The sequence below is a fragment of the Polyodon spathula genome, chromosome 25 (genome assembly GCF_017654505.1).
Source record: "Polyodon spathula isolate WHYD16114869_AA chromosome 25, ASM1765450v1, whole genome shotgun sequence".
Lineage (NCBI taxonomy): Eukaryota > Metazoa > Chordata > Actinopteri > Acipenseriformes > Polyodontidae > Polyodon > Polyodon spathula.
In genome coordinates this window covers 21,647,331-21,669,308 of record NC_054558.1, presented here as the reverse complement: position 1 = coordinate 21,669,308, position 21,978 = coordinate 21,647,331, and the positions used below count along the sequence as shown (strand labels likewise).

The 21,978-nt window shown below is 44.4% G+C and overlaps 1 protein-coding gene and 1 pseudogene across 2 annotated transcripts in view; one reads left to right on the top strand and one right to left on the bottom strand.

Moving 5' to 3' along the window:
• LOC121300379 overlaps positions 1–21,978 on the bottom strand; it is a 52,393-nt pseudogene that overhangs the window by 10,794 nt on the left and 19,621 nt on the right.
• Positions 1–21,978, top strand: part of LOC121300378 (guanine nucleotide-binding protein G(z) subunit alpha) — a 36,361-nt gene that overhangs the window by 679 nt on the left and 13,704 nt on the right. Inside the window, exon 2 of one of the 2 annotated variants that reach the window (XM_041228956.1) lies at positions 13,211–14,604. In XM_041228956.1, the coding sequence (XP_041084890.1) occupies positions 13,882–14,604 (723 nt within the window). In that variant the 5' untranslated portion in view covers positions 13,211–13,881. Of the gene's footprint in view, positions 1–13,206; positions 14,605–21,978 lie in introns of both variants that reach the window. The other variant, XM_041228955.1, reaches the window with a different exon arrangement.

Sequence of the window (21,978 nt, the reverse complement as noted above, 5' to 3'; positions counted from 1 at the left end):
CTGTGAAGGAGAACTCAGATGTGTTTTTGCTTTGTTTTTTAAAGAGCTGTAGTAGTCCTAGGGAGGGAGGGTGTAGCTGGTTGCCTGCCAGTGCGTTAGCTGTTTTGTTGTGAAAGGGACAGATGATAGGGAAGGTGATGCTGGGAGTGGGAATGCTGCTGGCTGTATTGGATAACATGGAATCTCTCCCCCTCGGAGGGGAGCAGTGCACTGGCATTCACACACACACTGCAGTACTGTATATCTGTAAACAGCTAACTGCAGAGCTGTCAAACTGCGCTGACGATTCGGGAATTTATCATTTCTTTTTATAACGATATAAAACAGACATCTGTTTCATTTGCTTCATTTGCAAGTATGCATTTCACCTACTGCTCTGCCGATGTCTCCAGCAACACTTCCCCCCAGGGATGTAGCTACTGTTATAATTTGCTGTTTACTGGATCGGAACAAATTCCAGTGATTTTAATGAGGCAGCGGCTGGGCAGAGGTTAAAGAGGAGTGGGAGAGAGGGGGTGGGGTGTTCAGAAAATAATACGAAGACTGCTTGAAGATTTATTTCTGCTGCAGCTGCCAAAAAATAAATAAATAAATAAATGGTTAAGCTATTGGAGAAGTACCATCCACATGATAGGAAGGTTACATAAGGGAGAAATGTGTGAATTATTTAATCAAACTCTGAATTGAAAAAAGCCCAAGGATAGCAATCTGCAAAACAGACAACTCCTGCAAAATGGTGCTTCAGCGCTGTATCTAGCTGGTTTGTGCGTTTCTGATTCCTGCACATAACCTATGTGTAGGAAGACTGAGGCTTCTCCCTAACCTCACTTGCGACAGCTGACCCCCTCTACCTAATTCTTGCGCAGGATAGAGGAGTTAAGCCTTCTTTGCATGCCCTGTGAAACGGCTCCTGCTGTACTGGGAGCAGCAGATGGGTGGGGGGAGGGTGTGTGTCCACTGACAAACCCCTCCTCCTTCATCTGTGTCTGTGTTTCCTCTTCATAGACGCATCCATTGAGTTGTACCATAATGATCAACCCAATGAAACAAGGGTTTCACAAGAAGGGCTGGATTCAAGCCGAGCAGACCGCTCTTTGTGACCCCCACTATCCCCCAGTCAAACCTCCAGCCGTAGGAGGACACGCCCCAAGCACACCCCTGACTCCAGCAAACAATGCCAGACTGTTAGCGTGCCACAAGCCCTTCACATTGGAAATGTGCACACAGTCTGCACTGTCCCTCTGGAGAATCTGTTTGAACGCGGGGCTTGAATCCACCGAGCTGCTCCTTGAGGGCTGGAACAGGGCTGCCCATTTATGAGGAACATATGAGTACTGTGATCGGTAATGACATGTGACCAGAGGTATAACTGGTTTAAAAATGAAGGATGTGGTTAGTTGAAACAAACTGGGCTGGAAGAGCTGAGGCTGCCCTGCCCCAGTAATATGGGACTGGCTGCATGTGAATTCCAGTCACTTACTGTAAATAAGAGCTGTTTAGCGGAGCTCCAGTCCCCAATGGACTGGCAAACCACCTCCCCAATCACCAGTGAATGCTGCAGCTGATTGGACAGAGAGAGGTTAAAAGGACAGGGACGTAGCTAGTGACTAATCACAATGGAGGAGCTGCTACCATTGTTACCTCTGACCTTGAGAGGAGAAGCAAGCAAATCCCAGGAGGGTCATTTTAGTCTCCTTTTCAGACACCCCCCCCCTCTCCCCCCTCTCTCATTCTGTACAAGCGTGTCCCCTGGGTCTGGGTTTGTCTTAATGTGCCTGCATCTTATAAGGGCGTCTCTCACAGTGCCAGTCCTAACCAGGCTAGTAAAATCTCTTTCCTACAATGAATGCAAGTGACCTGACTGATTCAATGTTCGAAAAAACATTGGCCATTACACATCAAGTGTCACGGTAATGCTTTGTAGCGGGAATATATTTATAGCAATACCTGCCGCTATAATTATATTGAAGTTTTTTACATTCTGTCTTTGCATTACCTTAACCCTTACCTCAATCCTAACCACACCCCAATAATTTGTTATGACTATGAAAGTGGATAATTAAGTAATTAGTTACTCTGTAATTCCTGCTAATTATTGCCCGGTTAATATAAACCGTGACCAACGTCATTACCGGAACGTGCTTCAACAATACATTATTAAAACACTATTGATTAGATGGGTTGGGATTATTTATACGTGGGAATTGAACACTGATTTCTTCCTCTAGCATCCTATAAAGCTGCCAGCAGCACCCTGTGCAGCAATAGGGGATTCTACTAGTCCAGGTTACTCTGAGTAGCTTTTTAATCTATCCTCTTTCATAGACATAAAGCAAAGGACTGGCTTTTGCACTTTTTTTTTTGTATTTCATTTCTACGCATGTTTCATACCTGAACATGTTGATATATTTAACAAGGAAAGACCCTGTTGAGATTTGCATCCCGTTTACAAGGCAGACAGACAAGCAGCAGTAACACCTCACTTCATTTGCAATGTACAGAATAACTACAATAAGAAACAGTGGAAACGATAGCTGCATGTCTGTTCAGAGCGACTACTGTACATGAAGTCACAGGCGAACTGTTTTGGATGCCTGCTCCCAATCCACAGCACTGTCTCCACTGTTGCAAGTGAGCAACACTTTTCCTTCACAAACAACAACATTATTGCCAGGCACGGCTGTTGTACAGTAAGTCTGGCTCAAATCTAGCCCTGGGTGAAAACCAGCAAGGAGATCGTTTGCTCCCCAGTTTGCTCATGCCAGGTCACAGCTCTCCAGGTATGTAGGGGATTCACTTTGTGCAAACAGGGTGTCGCTCCAGCTTCACAAATAAAAAGGGTTTTGATACCTCCTTGCAGCTGAAGCAGATGCCAGTGGTTTTGTAGTTCACTGCTGTGTGCTGTAAAGGACCTCATAAAACCAGAATGCTCCGATCGGCTGTGTGAGACGCAAAGCCATTCGGCACGGTTAGCAGCTCTAGTTGGGGGTTGAATTTACTGAATGGTTTCAAATTTCACACTTTCACTAGCGGGAGATTTACATTTCAGGACCACTATCTCAGCAGGATAAAGCAATCTTCAAAACACACAATTTGTTGTAATCCTTTAAAAGTAAAGCCGGGATTATCAGACTGCTGCTGCCCCGCGCCAGTGGGAGTGATGATCTGCAGGCAGGCAGTGGTTTATAAAAATGAAAACCACAAAGCATTCGATTGCGTCAGAGCACTGTCAATTCCTGCTGTTGAGCAGTTTGTCAAGACTGCTGATAAGAAATTAGTGTGTATTAAACTTACATTAACCGCCCCCCCCCACACACACACACACCTAGTTAGAGAAGCTACTATCAGCCTGTTGCACCGAACACAAACCTGTACAGTAGATTAATCAGATAGCCATATTAGGGGAGTCAGTGAGGTAAATACATTAGAGTGATGGCTACTGCAGAGCTCACACTGTACTGCAATGCTAATCACTGCAATAGTGAGCTTTAGACACTCTGGATGCTTTTAATTGAAACCTTCATAGCAGTTTCCTAGTAATACTACTAGGCGGCAAATGAGCTGCTGGTTGTTTTCATCCTGTAGTGAAATCCACAGGCAAGCCGGCGTGTGCCTGCAATGCAAACCCTTGGGAAGTATTGATAATGTCGTCGTGAGGTATTGCATCCCCTAATTGTGCTTTGCACAGAAACATTGCAATGCAGTCCATTGAATACGACAGCAGGACAATGTCAATGAGCTCTTCAAAGAAATGTCAGTGAACCTCAAGAAGATCTTACAAGGGAAGAATGACTCAGCCAGCCCTGATTAATGCATGTTACCGGGCTGGTGCAGGAGCTTTCTGACACACACAACCTGAAGCTTGCATGTCTTGAAGGTAAAGGCAGTGCAGGAGATTCAGTGAGAGCGCCAGGCCAGAACGGCATTGCATTCATTAGCCCTTGTTAAAATTATGAGCTGTTCATGGCAGCGAGTCAAGAGCAGACCTCTGTTTTTGAATTCGATTTTGTATTCGTTTTCTGCTGCTGTGGATCAATATCATTTCCCCGACGGTTTTAAACGACTGAATTTGATCAATTATAAGCACTTTTCTTCACAGACTAGGGATCTGTGCCTGCTTTGCCAACATCAATTTAAGCCTGGCTGTGAAGCATTACGGTTATTATTATTGTTATTATTATTGTTCTTGTTGTTGCTGTGTGCCAGAGACACAGAGCCAATTAAGGGTTGAATGAAAGAAGCCTCAAATCCCAGACTCAACTGCTACTTGAAACGGTAATGACGACTCTTCATGTTGAAGTGATCTGCAGGATCCAGCAACAAACCCCCATCCTCAGAACTGCAGAGCAGAACTGGACAGATCCAGCAGCACACCCCCATCCTCAGAACTGCAGAGCAGAACTGGACAGATCCAGCAACACACCCCCATCCTCAGAACTGCAGAGCAGAACTGGACAGATCCAGCAACACACCCCCATCCTCAGAACTGCAGAGCAGAACTGGACAGATCCAGCAACACACCCCCATCCTCAGAACTGCAGAGCAGAACTGGACAGATCCAGCAACACACCCCCATCCTCAGAACTGCAGAGCAGAACTGGACAGATCCAGCAACACACCCCCATCCTCAGAACTGCAGAGCAGAACTGGACAGATCCAGCAACACACCCCCATCCTCAGAACTGCAGAGCAGAACTGGACAGATCCAGCAACACACCCCCATCCTCAGAACTGCAGAGCAGAACTGGACAGATCCAGCAGCACACCCCCATCCTCAGAACTGCAGAGCAGAACTGGACAGATCCAGCAACACACCCCCATCCTCAGAACTGCAGAGCAGAACTGGACAGATCCAGCAACACACCCCCATCCTCAGAACTGCAGAGCAGAACTGGACAGATCCAGCAGCGCACACCCCCATCCTCAGAACTGCAGAGCAGAACTGGACAGATCCAGCAACACACCCCCATCCTCAGAACTGCAGAGCAGAACTGGACAGATCCAGCAACACACCCCCATCCTCAGAACTGCAGAGCAGAACTGGACAGATCCAGCAACACACCCCCATCCTCAGAACTGCAGAGCAGAACTGGACAGATCCAGCAACACACCCCCATCCTCAGAACTGCAGAGCAGAACTGGACAGATCCAGCAGCACACACCCCCATCCTCAGAACTGCAGAGCAGAACTGGACAGATCCAACAACACACCCCCATCCTCAGAACTGCAGAGCAGAACTGGACAGATCCAGCAACACACCCCCATCCTCAGAACTGCAGAGCAGAACTGGATAGATCCAGAAGCGCACACCCCTGTCCTCAGAACTGCAGAGCAGAACTGGACAGATCCAGCAGCACACACCCCTGTCCTCAGAACTGCAGAGCAGAACTGAACAGATCCAGCAACACACCCCCATCCTCAGAAGCATGCAATAAACACAGCAAATGTGGGTCCATTCCTTTCTATTCATTATGAATTCAACTCGAATAATAATTCCTTATTTACCCTGTTTAGAGCTATAATTTTTTTTCCTAGAATGGTAAAGTGAACAGAATAGGCTCCCCAGAGAAGCATTGTGGTATTTAGGCTTTTATGGATGATTTGTGCCCCTACAGCTAAATGCAGCGCTCGGGGTACATAACAGACTGGGCAGCTTTGAGATAAAGTCGAGGGCACAGGTGGCTGGACTGTGGATGAGTGTAGAATGCTGTGGAATTACATTCTAGAATGAAACAGAACATTTAAAAAGAGGAACAATTTGAGTTTGAGGTTAATATGCTGGATGCTGATCCATCTAAAATGGAATTCTAGGGAAGAAAAATTATATTCAGTTCCAAACAGGAGAAAGCATACCCAAGACACCCCTCTTCCATCGAGATCTGAACGATTCACATGAGGGACAATGCACACGTCCTCAGCTATGGGTTCTGGTAATTGCGTGCTATTTTATAACTGGGAATGTTTGTTTTGTGCTTTGATGTACAATTTGACATCAAAGCACAAACAGCTCCAGCGAAAGACAACGCTGGGCTAGATTCCCTCAGATTTTTATTAGAACAATTTCTTATTTCTTTTTTCAGAAATGGTACACACCCAATAAGAATTTACAAAGAACAGAACAAAAAACACTCAGTCGTTTCTGATTTAGGTTAGAATTGACACTGTTCAGGATTTGGAGTAAAACAATAAATAAAAATAATAATAATAATTAAATGACTTCTCCGAGGCATGAAAAGATAGTCCCCATTTGTCTCGGGATTAATTGCTTTATCGGAAACAGTGCAGCCTCTTTCAAAAAACAATCTGTATTTTGCTGATGCCAGAATCTCATCCTACATGTGAAAATAGCAACGCCATTGCATGTCATTAAAAGTTTCATTTGAAGCCATTGCACTCCACAGCAGCCCAGCTCTGCACACATTTGTTACAGCCTGCGAGAAACACAATAATATTAATGGATTTTATGCATGCAACGATACAGCTTGACATCCATAAAGCGTGACAAACCTGTGATGTATCCATTCAGTGCGCTACATATTAATAAGCAGAGTAGCTGGAAAACATGTCTTTTGAGAGACTTTACCTTTGCCTAAACTGTCAGTGAATTGCCACCCCCTGGTGTGTGCTGGAGTTGTCTGATCTTGTCTAATAAATTGGCACGGCTTATTATTCATCACCAATTTAATATATGGATTGCGGCCAAAAAAGCAGCTGTAAAAATCATGGAAATACAGTTTGATGAAGGTATTGACCATGCTTCCTCAATACAGTGAGTAATTATTACCATACATGGCAAAGAGAACATGAGGCTTCACTCACTTTCTGTGCTAGCAGTTATTTTTAAACAGACCTTCGAACAAAACTAACAATGTACGATTCAGATAGATGTTCTTCTGGTGCCACGTTCACACGGCTGCTGTACATTTGTTGTTCACAGTTCTGTGTTACCTTTGTATATTTACAAGGGTACAATATCATGTAGTAGAACATTTTATTAACCTGATAACAGTACAGTAGGTATGCAATACTCGGCAGGTTGCGGATGACGTATGCTGCTTGCAGAATGCCATGCGCAATCACGGTCTAGAATCCTCACTGAAATTGCTTACGTGAGTTCTAAATCTGATTGCCAGCAAATCTGCACGCTGTGGGTGCACCTGTCATGAACAAGCATCTCAGCATCATATACAAACAGAGCTCCATGCCCACACTCTCCACAGTAAGATATAGATAGAGATCCCCTCTACTTTTCTTCAGTTAACAAAGGCTAGTTTTAGTACCAGTAGGAGTTAGTGTCACTTGCAGGGGGGCAGGGGGGATAACTGATCCCCCCCCCCCCCCCCCCCCCCCCAAATTCACTTAGTTTGCAGGTCAACAACACAGCTGCATCAAAGTCATCGTGTTATAATGCCATACCTCCAGCACTTGAGCTGATGAATCGCTCTTCAGCATCATCTCAGCTGGTCTTGCCTGTTCAGTCAATCTCAGCAAACGATAGGGACTGGTCACATTGGCCTGTTTTACACAGGTTCAGCATCAAAGATTGCGATCAGTTTCCTTGTTTTAAGTTTTGTTTAAGACATATATATAAAAAAGATAGTGATGGAAACTAAACTAAAATACAAACCCATGAAGCAAGGGGGCATAATACCAGAACACACTTCAGCCCAACTTCAGAAAATGACAAAGCAGCCTGTCCTGAACGAGGACAAAGGCACTTCATGGGTCATTTCTCTTAACTGTAAACAGTGATAATTAACAATAACACAAAAAAAAGCAAAATGTCTAACTGCAGCAATCTGCAGAATAAAATAAAGTTTAAAAGGAATGGTCAAAAACAGGACAATTTCAACAGGGCAGCAGTTATTCAGGAGCTATGCAACAGAAATTCAGGAGGGTTTCTTACATATTATATAAGCTGCTATAAAGTCCTATGATTTTGTGTTTTCTGATATTTTGAAGTTTTTGGCAGGGGTAATTAATGAATTACATTGATTTGACAAACTACAATGAGCACTGCTTATTAAAGTGCACAGTCACTGCCACCAATAACACTCTGCAATGAACAAACTGAAAAATAGTTTTAATAAAAATGGCACACCGTTGCTGCGGTAACCCAGTAAAACCCAAACACAGTGTCCTCAAGCTGATCTAGATTACTGTTCGTTAAATAGAAAAATCAGACAGCAATCAATGCTTTTAATCCAATTCCATAAAAACCAAAAAATAAAATAATTCTTGCCTTTTTTGTGTGTGCAAAACTAGTTCTTTTTTTTTGTTTGTTTGTTTTTTACCATTTGCGCTGTAACACATATTTGCCAAGACGCAAATGTACCGTTCTGACATCCCAGCTGAACACAGCAGTAGGGCAGTGCTGTCCCACCTTTAATGAATTAATTATTGATTAATGCCACGGCATGCCCGCTGTGCACCCCCTGCTGGCAACACAGATTCCCCAGTCGGAACATATGGTACAGTAGGGCTTGCATGAGGGGACCCCAAGTGACCCCTGCACTGTAGCGTGCTGCTGGACTGCAGGTACCACAAGTGTCGTTGCAATGCCTGTGAACTGCAGTCAACACGTTCTACTGTGTGTGTGTGTGTGTGTGTGTGTGTATATATATATATATATATATATATATATATATATAGCATTGAATTGATAGGAAATCCATTGCAAAATGATACTGTGTGGTGTGCTGCTTCTACAAGCGAAACAGTTATTTAAAGATTAGAAATTTGACGTCAGATTGTCTAATGCGAGGTGATTAACAGATTCTCATTATACAGTCGGTTGTATCCTGGCAGTACCAAAACAAGCCACTGAAAGTGCTGCTGTGAGTGGCAGTCCCTGCTGGAGAAGACACTGGATCCTTGGTAGTGGTCGAATGAGACTCTTATAGCAGCCCTATTTATAATGCCTGTACCTAATCCCCAGGAATGCCTGATACGGAAAGAACAAATTATCAATCAAACAAGCTGTATAGTAACAGGCTCTGAAAAACCATTAGTGAGGCACAGGGGCAGCAGATCAGATTAAAAGCCAGAACAATATTGGATCATGTGCTTTTATCAATGTGTTACGGCCTCAGCCTCATTGGGGGTTTTGGTCCATCGCTGGTAAGTTACTTCTCATTTGACTGTCATGTGCTGCAGGGTTACATTGGGTATCATCATTTGATTATCCCTGCTGCTCCCAGATTGCTAACTTGACAACACCCTGTATTTGGCTGATCTTCATTCCTGATAGCATTTGTGAGCTCATCTTTGTGGGGGCAGCTTGTCATGTGGTTAGTACTAGCGTGCCCATGTGGATAGCAATGGTCCTTCTCACAAAGAGCTCTTTATATTTGAAGGACAGATGGATTAAATACAGCATTCAATTGTTCTAGACTGCTGTTAAAACAGACTCTAACGGCACAAGTCTTTGACTAAAGGTAACGTTAGGCAGACCAAGACCCATGCTGGTCAGAGCTGTGAGAGCAGAATTTAACTTATGAGTTAAAGCTTTGTGAATCAGGAACCAAAGTTATACAAACACATTGTGTACTGCTTAAAGTTGTTATTACTATATTCATTAATATTATTATTATTATTATTATTATTACTATTATTATTATTATTAATGGCAAAACTTTCAGCAACAGTTTAAATATAGGTCCAAAATGAACAGCAAGAATGCACCACTGCAGTATTTTTGTACAACGCTGGACGGGAAAACACAAAAAGCAGTTGTGCAATTTTTCTGTAAACCGGCCTTTTCTAATGTGGACTAGTATGGCTCCAGAGAGTGCTTGTTTAGACTTCTATCCATTAAACACAACCTTCCTTCCCTCATCTGAGCCCAAAGCACACAGGAGCCAGGTGAATTCCATTAACTGGGGCCCAGTGTGCTCTCAGCACTTCAAGAAAGCCAATACAATGCCCGCTGGCCCCAGACATACAGATAGACTCGAGGGTTCAGCACCATTTGTGTTCATGCTTAATATCAACTCTACTATGTTGTTCAAACAGGGAGCAGGATTTCTAGACTGGAAGACAGCTGCCCTTGCCCTGCTAATAGCAAGATGAGAGTATTCATGCTAGCTTGTTAATCACGTGTGTATTTCAATGCAGCGTGATGACGAGCCTATAGCATTAGAACACTGCATGCTGCATAACTGACAGTCTTTGCTTAAGAAGTTTTTTTTTTTTGTCTGTTTCTTTTGTCTTATGGAAGCCAGGGGTAGGATCAGGAGCACATTTTTCAAAGAGTGGAGCACCTTTCCCCTGATCTAGTCCCCACTGCATGGAGCTGGAATGATATATTGTGAGAGGGACTGTCGGCTGTGATGGGCTTTACAACCAAGGGCTTGCGTTTCTCTGTTCTATCAGGTCTAGGATCAGCGCCCTTTCAAAACTATAAAAAGCATGGGCAGCAAAGACACGCGTGGCTAGGGAGTGCAGGAGTCTCTGAGCTATGGCTGGGAGTGCTCCAGCAATACTGTAATGTATCTTCAGCATTGTTTCAAGGTTACAAGATCGCCATCGTTGTTTTTCTTTATCACAGTTTTCAAAAGTCTTTTAGAAGTCAGGAACCAATCTGCCAACCAACACTAATTGCTTTTCCCTCACATACCAGACTGGACCCTGGGCTAGGTGAATAAACCACATACAGTGTTTGAATGGAGTTTTATCTAGAACAAAGAACCCCGCTACGTGCGGAAGCAGCAGCCCGCGGGAATATTGCACATTATTACTGTGCAATTTATTATCCCTGCAGCCCAATGTTAGATTCTTCTATCGGCTCCTATTCTACCTTACTTTTAACAAATGAAACATCAGGATCTTTACATTTTAAGAAAGGAAATACCTTGACTCCTCCACATTACTCGTTGCACTACACAGTGAAGTGGGCTGGCAGGCTTATGTTATGGGTCACCAGCTTCGTATATAATCAGGTTAAAAACTCATCTAAAAACATTTCCATTCTGGAGGGTAGAAGTGAGCTTTATCTTAACCCTGCTTCCCACGTATTGCCATGCTTATCTAAGATGTACCATGCTTGCCTGTGCTGTCTTCACTAGGGTCTGGCTGTGCTTTAGGAGGCTCTGCCTTACTATGATGCACCAGAGTAAACTTTCACGAGGCATAACCTTCCAGTGTGACCCTGACAAAACGAAATCTACCTCATAAATCATTTTGTAAGTGCTGGGAAACAGCTGGGAAGAGGGGCACTCTTCTGTTTTCCCAATCTGTAAATGCTTTTTGATTAAAGTCATTGCTCAGATTATCCACTGCAGGCAAGTCTCCCATGTCCTGTATTTACTATGGAGGGGGCAATCTGCCCAGGGTGTTAAATACAGGCTCCCTCAGCAGTGTCGCTCAGGGAATTGTCTAGATACAAACTGGGTCAAGTGTTGTAGAAGACCTTTAATTATATCTTTATAAAAGCTTCAAATAGCGTAGCAAATAAAAAAAAAAATATATATATATATATATATATATATATATATATATATATATATATATATATATATATATAAAAAACACAAAACAAAAGCTTTTTAAGCTTTAGCAAAACATTATTGCAATAATCCATCATATGTTTGGTACTGGGGTCTGTTGCAAGGTTTATGTAGGAGAGCAGCAGCAAAATTCAAATGCAACCCCAGCCTGTGCTGTAGCAAGACTGCTAGAGCTTTATCTGCTAAGAACATATTCGCCTTATTAAAAATAATGATTCTGCCTTTAGCAGTCCACTAGTAAGTCATGAATGTTTTACACTCCCCCTGCGTGAATGTTTTGAAGATGTTCTCAAACAGCGGGCATAAAAAAGTGATTAATTCCACCAACTTTACATAAAATACTGTACAGTTTACCTAGCACCAATTTACAGCATCCTGTGAAAAGACAGAAATTGGATTGGACATTTTTTTGTAAAGGCATTTCTTCATTAAAAATTGTTTAAAATGGTTACCAAGGTTTGAAGCAGCTTTTAATGCAGCTTAACTCGCTCCTGCAGATGACAAGTCTCCCTTACAAATACGGGCGTAAAGATAAACAGGACATATCGAATCACACTAAAGGTGTGAACTGTTCCTGTCGAGACACAAGAACAGAAGCACAGCAGCAGAGCTCGCTGCAGTTCACCAAGGGGGGCCTGAATGCAAAATAAGTTGCTTCATAGCTGGCATGAATACATACCCTCTCCATCTCATTTCATTTGAGCTGAACCCAATATTCATTTGTTGAATGATCATTTGATCTTATTATGCATCACACAAGTAGTAAATCTTGTCAAGACAAGATCTCCTAATCAGTCCTATTAAAATATATTCCCAGCATCAACCCCTAATACAATAAATAAAATGACCAATCACATACAGAAATCAAAGCATTGATAAAAAAAAACAACACGTTTCACAATTCTAAACAGACCCCTGCCTTGAGCATGTGTTTAAATGTGTTGGTGTTGCATTCTTTTATCTGATAGCAATACAAACCGTTCCCATGCCCTGGAACCAGCACAGATAAAGCAGGTTACTGTACAGCTGAGCCACAACACATTCCAGGAAACTGGCTGCACAGCTGCAGGACGGGAAACCCCCAAGTGTGTTATCATGCATGTTTAGATACAAGCAAGCAGGCTGGGATACTGCAGTGAGGTGCCTCTGCACGAACATGTTTAGAAACAAGCAAGCAGGCTGGGACTCTCAGCTGCACTGTCAGTAGAGGACACCAGAGGCGCGCATGACCAGGTGTGGGCTTGTGTCCTGTGTGCATGACAGGAGAAAGACAGTCCAGCTAGGAGTCAGGGGAGGCAGCCTACGGACTGCTGAGAAGGCGAAAAAAACACACACAAAAATATATAGACAAGCATTCCAGGGGCTAGGCAGCTGTGTGGATTGGAGATGGGATGCACGTCTTCAGTTTGAATCCAGACCACACTCTGCAGCTATTGAATGTCATTTTCATCATCTGGGCATGGAGGCTGAGCTAGTCTACTATAATGGTGTTGCTACAAGGCATCCTTGAACAGCCATTGCCTTTGCCTAATCTGGTGTGAACTGTAAGTAGCTGGGGGAAAAAAAACAAAACATTTGCAATCTGTGACATTAGTATTGCATTCTTGCTTTGCTTGTTTTCAAGTTATAATGTTCTAGAGATGAAGTGTCACTGCAATCACATCTCCATGCTAACTGTCCCATTTCCCTATTCCGCAGGCAGGCAGGCAGGCAGGCAGGCAGGCACTGATTCCATACAGTGTGCTGCTCCAGTCTAGAGGGAGAGACCACGATCAGAGAGACTGCTGCCACTTCCTCTGTCTCTACTGCTGCTGCTGCTTCACATAGCACAGCCCATCACTACGGCAACCGGGAGAATACAAATAAAAAAAAAAGGAACCAGCCTGATGAGTGTGCTCTTCTTACCTTTGGAACAGAGGGTATGAAATGGAAAAGGGATTGTCTGTTTTCAGCAGCGCTGCACAGAGAGGAGAAACCATTCTAGTAACAGGAATGAACCACTGTCTACCCATAGGAGAGGGGTAGTGATATGACATCTTCTGAACAGAGGAACAATACATCGCTGGTTGCTGTGTGCATTTTTTATTTTTTTTTGTATCCTGCTGCTAGGAGCCAGTGAGCTAACCTGTTTGCCTATCAGGTATTGGATAATTGTGTGTTTTCTGTGATAAGGGTGCACCACCTGGCACAAGGATTGTAAGCTCCCTGCACGCCTTGTTATAGCCGGTACAGCAGAGTCAACCTGCTTTGCTGCTGCTGCTGAACGAGTAGTCGTAGCAGAAGGAGAAGGAGGAAGGAAGGACGGAAGGAAGAAGGAAAGGCTGCCCGTGTTGCTGCTGCTCTCTTTCTCTCTCCCTATTTCCCGGGAGGAACATGGGATGTCGTCAAAGCTCTGAGGAAAAGGAGGCTGCCCGGCGTTCACGCAGAATCGACCGCCACCTGCGATCAGAGAGCCAGCGGCAGCGGCGTGAGATCAAGCTTCTCCTCCTGGGCACCAGCAACTCGGGCAAGAGCACCATCGTCAAGCAGATGAAGATCATCCACAGCGGGGGCTTCAACCTGGAGGCGTGCAAGGAGTACAAGCCCCTGATCATCTACAATGCCATCGACTCGCTCACCAGGATCATACGGGCGCTCACCACCCTCAAGATCGATTTCCACAACGCTGACCGCGCCTACGATGCAGTCCAGCTGTTTGCGCTCACTGGCCCGGCCGAGAGCAAAGGGGAGGTCACCCCGGAGCTGCTGGGGGTGATGAAGCGTCTGTGGGCCGACAGCGGGGTGCAGGAATGCTTCTGCCGCTCCAACGAGTACCACCTGGAAGACAATGCGGCATACTACCTGAACGACCTGGACCGCATCGCCGCTCCGGACTACATCCCCACCGTGGAGGACATCCTGCGCTCCAGGGACATGACTACCGGCATCGTGGAGAACAAGTTCACCTTCAAGGAGCTCACCTTCAAAATGGTGGACGTGGGAGGGCAGCGCTCCGAGCGCAAGAAGTGGATTCACTGTTTCGAAGGGGTCACGGCGATAATATTCTGCGTGGAGCTGAGCGGCTACGATCTCAAGCTGTACGAAGATAATCAAACGGTAGGCACGGGCTCCCCTTTCTGTCTTTTGTGTGCGTGTTTGTTTTCTTTCTTTTGTTTGTTTTCTTATTCATTTTACTTTAAAACGTGCCTGTACAGTACTTTGAAAGGGTGTCAATGTGGAAAAAACACGTGCATGAGCATTAGATTTCACAGCACATTCACCAATGTTCATTTGGTAAATAAAACTTCTAAGAAAGTCAGAGTGGGTAAAGGTTTTGGCCAGTGCCTTCATCAGAGTTCATTCTCCATTCTAAATGCTGCTGTGGGTGAAATTATCCTTGCTTGGGCACTCTGTTGTGAGGGTTTTAGAACAATTTCCTTTCCCTTCTAGGATTCTAGCTCTGGTTCCCAAAGAAAGACGTAAAGAAATATTAGAGCAACACATGTGCAACCTAGACCAGTGTTCCCGCGCAATCTGACAGGGAGGGACGATGATTCTCCTGCACTTCAGATCAGGTTGTTTCACTGAAAGGATGATTGCCATGTTCTGACATGCAGGGTTCAGCCTTCAGGGCATTAGGGCTGTATTCAGTTTCTCAGAGGTCTGCATATAGGTCTGCCCGTCCCTCCCCACAGACGTATTAAAAAGCCCCACTGCTGATGTACGCAATCAATCCAATACATGCTGATATGAAATGCATGTTCACTGCTGAAAGCAAAAAGCAAAGCTACAATGAATATTCCTCGAAGCAGAGTTCCTCGAAGCAATATAAGAACATTACAGAGAGACAGACAACCAGCTTTCAAAGCAAAATACTCTGGGGAGCTGGTGATAGTGATATGGGGGGGGGGGGGTCTCTCCTACAAGAGGCTGGGGCTTTAGTTTTGATGTAGATGGAAGACTGTATTGCTGTGTTTAGTTTTGATGTAGATGGAAGATTGTATCGCTGTGTTTAGTTTTGATGTAGATGGAAGATTGTATCACTGTGTTTAGTTTTGATGTAGATGGAAGACTGTATCGCTGTGTTTAGTTTTGATGTAGATAGGAGACTGTATTGCTCTGCTGAGAGGTTTGCGTAGAGGAAGGCAGAGAACACTGTGATTTGGACCAGCGTTTTTCTTAAATAGTAATGGTGGATTGAAACCCACAGGAATCCTGAAATGCAGAAGAGCATGGGCTTTGGCTTGCAGACACAAGGATTTGTGTTTCTAAGTCTCAAGTCACATTATGAAAACTATGTCAGTTAGCTGGTTCAGATCCATGCTTTTATAATCCAGAGACAGCTGAGGGCTTCTTGTCTTTAACCCATTTTCTCTATCACAGTGCTAATGTAAAGCCCTCTAATAGCCTTCCTTCAAAAAGACATGAGAATCACTGGGAATGAGAAGAGACAGTTCTGTCAATAGAAGTTTGTCCCTTTGCAATTGCAATCTTATCCCATATTCAACTGTTCCAACTTCACCTGGTAAACTAGTCCACACATGTATCATTATCTGCGTAAAGATAGGCCTCCTTCCTTTAGCTCAGCTTCCATTTGTGCCTCTGGTCCTACTCAGGGCCACGTTTGAAATAGTAAATTTATACATATCTCTTATAAACTTTAGTTTCCTAATGGCTTCTAGCTATCCTTTCTAACATCCTGTCATGGTCAAGCCTCACAACGCCGTAGTGTCTGCACAGTGCAAGACCTGACAGGACGTGTGGTCACGTGTCTGCCACCCAAACCCCATGGTCTACTCTTCCATTCTGGAGAAAATGAAATCACGCTCAGGGAGCAAGCAATGGTAATTTGCCCTTGACAAACAGTCATTTATCATGCACAAGGCTGGTAATGTGTTGCATGACACGAGCAGGAAATCTCAGATGATATGCTGAAGCTGTTTTATAGGGTCTAGATGTCTCTTTGTATTCAAACTGTAAAGGGCTGTTTGACTGTAAAGACTGGCATACCCTTCCTGCCCCTTGGAGTAGCAGCACATGTTCTATGCAAGCACTGCATCTTCACATTAGCTTCAAGTTATGGGTGATTCGATGTGGGAGCTATTTTTTAAACACATATAAATCAGGCTTAGCGGTCTAATTCAGCAGCCTTTCAAGTCTGTCACCTCGGTAGGCATCGCTGATCTATACTTATCACTCAGTGGACATTATTCCACAACACAAAATCGCTGTGCAATTCAGCACAACTGGCTGTGCTTGAGAGAGACATCGAATTGAATGGCAGGGGGTGTCCAGGTCAGGAATCAAAGTGCCCATGTCTTACAGTGGCCAGTTTCTCATAGTACCATTCATAAGTGCTAAACTCAGAAGCACCAAAAACCATTACAAAACATATATATACAAAAAAGCAAAACAATAAAGCAACAATAAAGTCTTGTATGAATCCCATTATACTTACAATTAGTTTTGACCCATTCGTGGTTCAGAGAGATCCATCTTTCTGACACTGTTTCTAAACTGACTGCATGGCTGAAATTTTGGCCTGCAGGTTGTTGATGGAGGGCGAATGAAGACAGTGTTGCACAGTGCAGAGACAGAGATGTGTGTGTGTGTGTGAGTGTGTGTGTGTGTGAGTGTGTGTGTCAGTGTGTGTGTGTGTGTGTGTGTGTGTGTGAGTGTGTGTGTGTCAGTGTGTGTGTGAGTGTGTGTGTGTGTGTGTGTGTGTGTGTGTCAGTGTGTGTGTGTGAGTGTGTGTGTGTGTGTGAGTGTGTGTGTGTGTGTGTGTGTGTGTCAGTGTGTGTGTGTGTGTGTGTGTGTGAGTGTGTGTGTGTGTGTGTCAGTGTGTGTGTGTGTGTGTGTGTGTGTGTGTGTGTGTGTGTGTGTGTGTGTGTGTGTGTGTGTGTGTGTGTGTGTGTGTGTGTGTGTGTGTGTGTGTGTGAGTGTGTGTGTGTGTGTGTGTGTGTGTGTGTGTGTGAGTGTGTCAGTGTGTGTGTGTGTGTGTGTGTGTGTGTGTGTGTGTGTGTGTGTGTGTGTGTGTGTGTGTGAGTGTGTGTGTGTGTCAGTGTGTGTGTGTGTGTGTGTGTGTGTGTGTGTGTGTGTGTGTGTGTGTGTGTGTGTGTGTGTGTGTGTGTGTGTGTGTGTGTGTGTGTGTGTGTCAGTGTGTGTGTGTGTGTGTGTGTGTGTGTGTGTGTGTGTGTGTGTGTGTGTGTGTGTGTGTGTGTGTGTGTGTGTGTGTGTGTGTGTGTGTGTGTGTGTGTGTGTGTGTGTGTGTGTGTGTGTGTGTGAGTGTGTGTGTGTGTGGTGTGTGTGTGTGTGTGTGTGTGTGTGTGAGTGTGTGTGTGTGTGTGTGTGTGTGTGTGTGTGTGTGTGTGTGTGTGTGTGTGTGAGTGTGTGTGTGTGTGTGTGTGTGTGTGTGTGTGTGTGTGTGTGTGTGTGTGTGTGTGTGTTGTGTGTGTGTGTGTGTGTGTGTGTGTGTGTGTGTGTGTGTGTGTGTGTGTGTGTGTGTGTGTGTGTGTGTGTGTGTGTGTGTGTGTGTGTGTGTGTGTGTGTGTGTGTGTGTGTGTGTGTGTGTGTGTGTGTGTGTGTGTGTGTGTGTGTGTGTGTGTGTGTGTGTGTGTGTGTGTGTGTGTGTGTGTGTGTGTGAGTGTGTGTGTTGATGGCTACTTAACACTAATAGCTTGCATTAACTCTTTTAATGCCAGATAAAACAACACTGTTTAGATTGACGTTAATGCTGGACAGTGCAGCATGCATCTGGATCCTATGATCAGATGCTTATCATTGGGCAGCAGAACAGAACATTAGCTGCTCCCCGGTTCTATAGCACTGTGCAGCAATTCTTCATGTAGACGTGACAGGCAATATAAAGCAGCATTGTGATACTTTCCAGAGAAAGCAGCCAGCCAAGCAGCATATTGAATGGTGAACTAATTTAAGCTGCTTGTGACCAAAAGATGTAATTAATGCGCGTTACATCATATCAAGTGACCAAGTGATTCTATTTGAAGTGTGTTTGGTTTTGCTTTTCTCTCTGCTCTAGACCTTCATGCCCGACTGCATCCCCTGATTACCAGCATTTACTGTGCAGCCTCAACACAACACTGGACTGTCTGGCTGCAGCACTGTATAATCTGATTAGGAAAGGGCACTGAAAGAGTCCCGCAGACCTTGGGCTCCTACAGCCAGCTGTTATAGTACACTTTGAGTACTTCAAAATCTATATTAGATCTGTGTTAGAACTAGCTTTCTCCCGTTGCACAGCATTTTAATCCATTCCTGGTTTTACTATGTGTTTAATGAGCTTGTTATCTATACACTGGGGCTAATCAAGCACATATTAAAACCTGGAACGGGTGAACCTGCAATGCAACAGCAGTCTGATTTCCATCCCTGGAGGGTACAGTAGTTACCCGGAGAAAGCTTCAAGTTCTAGTCTTGTAGAAACAGAAGGGGATTGCAATCCATTTCTTCTTGTTTCATGAGTCTTTAATTGTTCTCTTCTTCTCCTCTGCTCGAAATGAAAGATTTTCCATGGACCTCATTTCACTGTATTTTGATATTTTAACCCAATTAGCACAATTGTCTTTCTATAATACCGGACATCCACCCTGCTTCTTGTTAAGTATTTAAGTGTCAGTGCCAGTGCCAAAGCGCTGAGGATTATGTAACAAAAATAGGAAGACTTGCATTATATGTGTGATTGGGCTGCCCCCTTGCACGCCATGTTACAACAAGTTCAAACAAAGTTCCTTTAAATGACACTTCGGTCTCTTTGATCAGCCAGCGGACACCTCAGCGGCAGAAAGAAAAACATTGACTTTAGATAAGGTTGCATTTACTGTATCTTGCAGCTTGTCAATAGAACTGATATAAATAGAACACATGTAAACAGAATCTTTGTTGCGTTCTAAGAACGTGTTTGCGTTTTAGTATTCTGGTTACATGATGTTACATAAAAAATAAATACATCATAGAATGATTTAAATACAATGATACAGTTCTGTGTTTTTTGTCTCAGATATCGTACCCGGCTCAACCCTTATAAAAGTTTCCCACTGTATAATAAAGCATAGTGAAACAAAGTAAAGTGAAAACATGGTAAAGCATACTGTAGGTAACATTTGAAAAGAATAGCAAGATATGGTCAAGCATATTCATAAGCAAACCTGGATAATGATGGTAAATGCATAAGCAAAGCGTGGTAAAACTACAATGATCAATCCTGCACCATCCCTACCCTGGCAGACTGAATATACAGCAACTTGACCCAACAGATCTCCAAGGGCCAGTCTCTGTACTCCGCACAGTAAATGTCAGCGTTGGTTGTAGCGCTCAGCTGATTCTAGTTTTAAAGCCAGCAGGAACCAGGCAGATCTAGGAGAGCGCTGTTTCTTTTGTGGGACCCGTTTGATGCACGCAGCACAGACATGCAGGGCTCTAACAATGGGGTGCGACAGGCAAGCAAAAAGGAGAAGCATCAGCCTCTTTCAGAGTCTGTTCTTTGCTTCCCTGCTACATCTTTCCCAAATATCACAGCTCCAGAGCCAATTCTATTCAAGCTCATTTTAACTGCAGAGTCAAACATGAGTCACGGCTCAAAGTCCAAAACACAGTACAGCTTGCACCAACGGCAAGCCACGCATTTAAACTACGTCATAGCGTGTGATTTTAATAACATCTGCTGGCCCTTTAATAAAGATCTAAACAGTATTTAGATCATTGTATTTAGGTTGCTTTGATATAGCCATGTGATTAAACAGGTGGGTTTGAGCCACTCGCAGTACGCATCTAGTTTTGAACACTGCGTTAATAAAATGTGCTTCCTCCCTCTCAATGGTTCCTCGGGGTTATCGGCCAACAGTGTGGAGTTCAGACCTGCTCCTTGCCTCTCCTTCTTCTCAATGGGATTCTGTGCAATTCAGTCTCTGACCCTGGCAGACATTGTATTATATTACTGCTACTGCAATTACAGCAGTCGATGGGGTTTCCAAAAAATGTATTAGTGCAAGCCATTCAGTGTGCCAAGGCTTGATAATATAGCAGCCGAGCCATTCGAGGTGTGCTGGTCAAAGTCAGGGAGGGGAAACGTGAGTAAACTTTTAGTTGCTGTTGTTGTGACTGCTGTTCAGCTCAGTGACACACAGAGAGCTTTCAGGTGAGAAGTGCCTCCTGCTGTCATGTATTTAACTTACGCACAGGAGACAACTGAAAATCCTTTAAGAAACTCTTCAGTGAGTGCATTAGCTGTAGCTTGCAGTCTTCGAAAGAGACATGAAGCAGAGGGCCAGCGTACCTCTTTGACATGAAATATCCCCTGGCACTAAATTACATTCCAAACAAGGTGAAATACACCTTGCATTGAGACCCCTCCCCCCCCATTCCAAACAAGGTGAAATACACCTTGCATTGAGACCCCCCCCATTCCAAACAAGGTGAAATACACCTTGCATTGAGCCCCCCCCCCATTCCAAACAAGGTGAAATACACCTTGCATTGAGACCCCCCCCATTCCAAACAAGGTGAAATACACCTTGCATTGAGACCCCCCCCATTCCAAACAAGGTGAAATACACCTTGCATTGAGACCCCTCCCCCCCCATTCCAAACAAGGTGAAATACACCTTGCATTGAGACCCCCCCCATTCCAAACAAGGTGAAATACACCTTGCATTGAGCCCCCCCCCCATTCCAAACAAGGTGAAATACACCTTGCATTGAGACCCCTCCCCCCCCATTCCAAACAAGGTGAAATACACCTTGCATTGAGACCCCTCCCCCCCCATTCCAAACAAGGTGAAATACACCTTGCATTGAGACCCCTCCCCCCCCATTCCAAACAAGGTGAAATACACCTTGCATTGAGACCCCTCCCCCCCCATTCCAAACAAGGTGAAATACACCTTGCATTGAGACCCCCCCCATTCCAAACAAGGTGAAATACACCTTGCATTGAGACCCCTCCCCCCCCATTCCAAACAAGGTGAAATACACCTTGCATTGAGACCCCCCCCATTCCAAACAAGGTGAAATACACCTTGCATTGAGCCCCCCCCCCATTCCAAACAAGGTGAAATACACCTTGCATTGAGCCCCCCCCCCATTCCAAACAAGGTGAAATACACCTTGCATTGAGCCCCCCCCCCATTCCAAACAAGGTGAAATACACCTTGCATTGAGACCCCTCCCCCCCCATTCCAAACAAGGTGAAATACACCTTGCATTGAGACCCCCCCCATTCCAAACAAGGTGAAATACACCTTGCATTGAGACCCCCCCCATTCCAAACAAGGTGAAATACACCTTGCATTGAGACCCCCCCCATTCCAAACAAGGTGAAATACACCTTGCATTGAGACCCCTCCCCCCCCATTCCAAACAAGGTGAAATACACCTTGCATTGAGACCCCTCCCCCCCCATTCCAAACAAGGTGAAATACACCTTGCATTGAGACCCCTCCCCCCCCATTCCAAACAAGGTGAAATACACCTTGC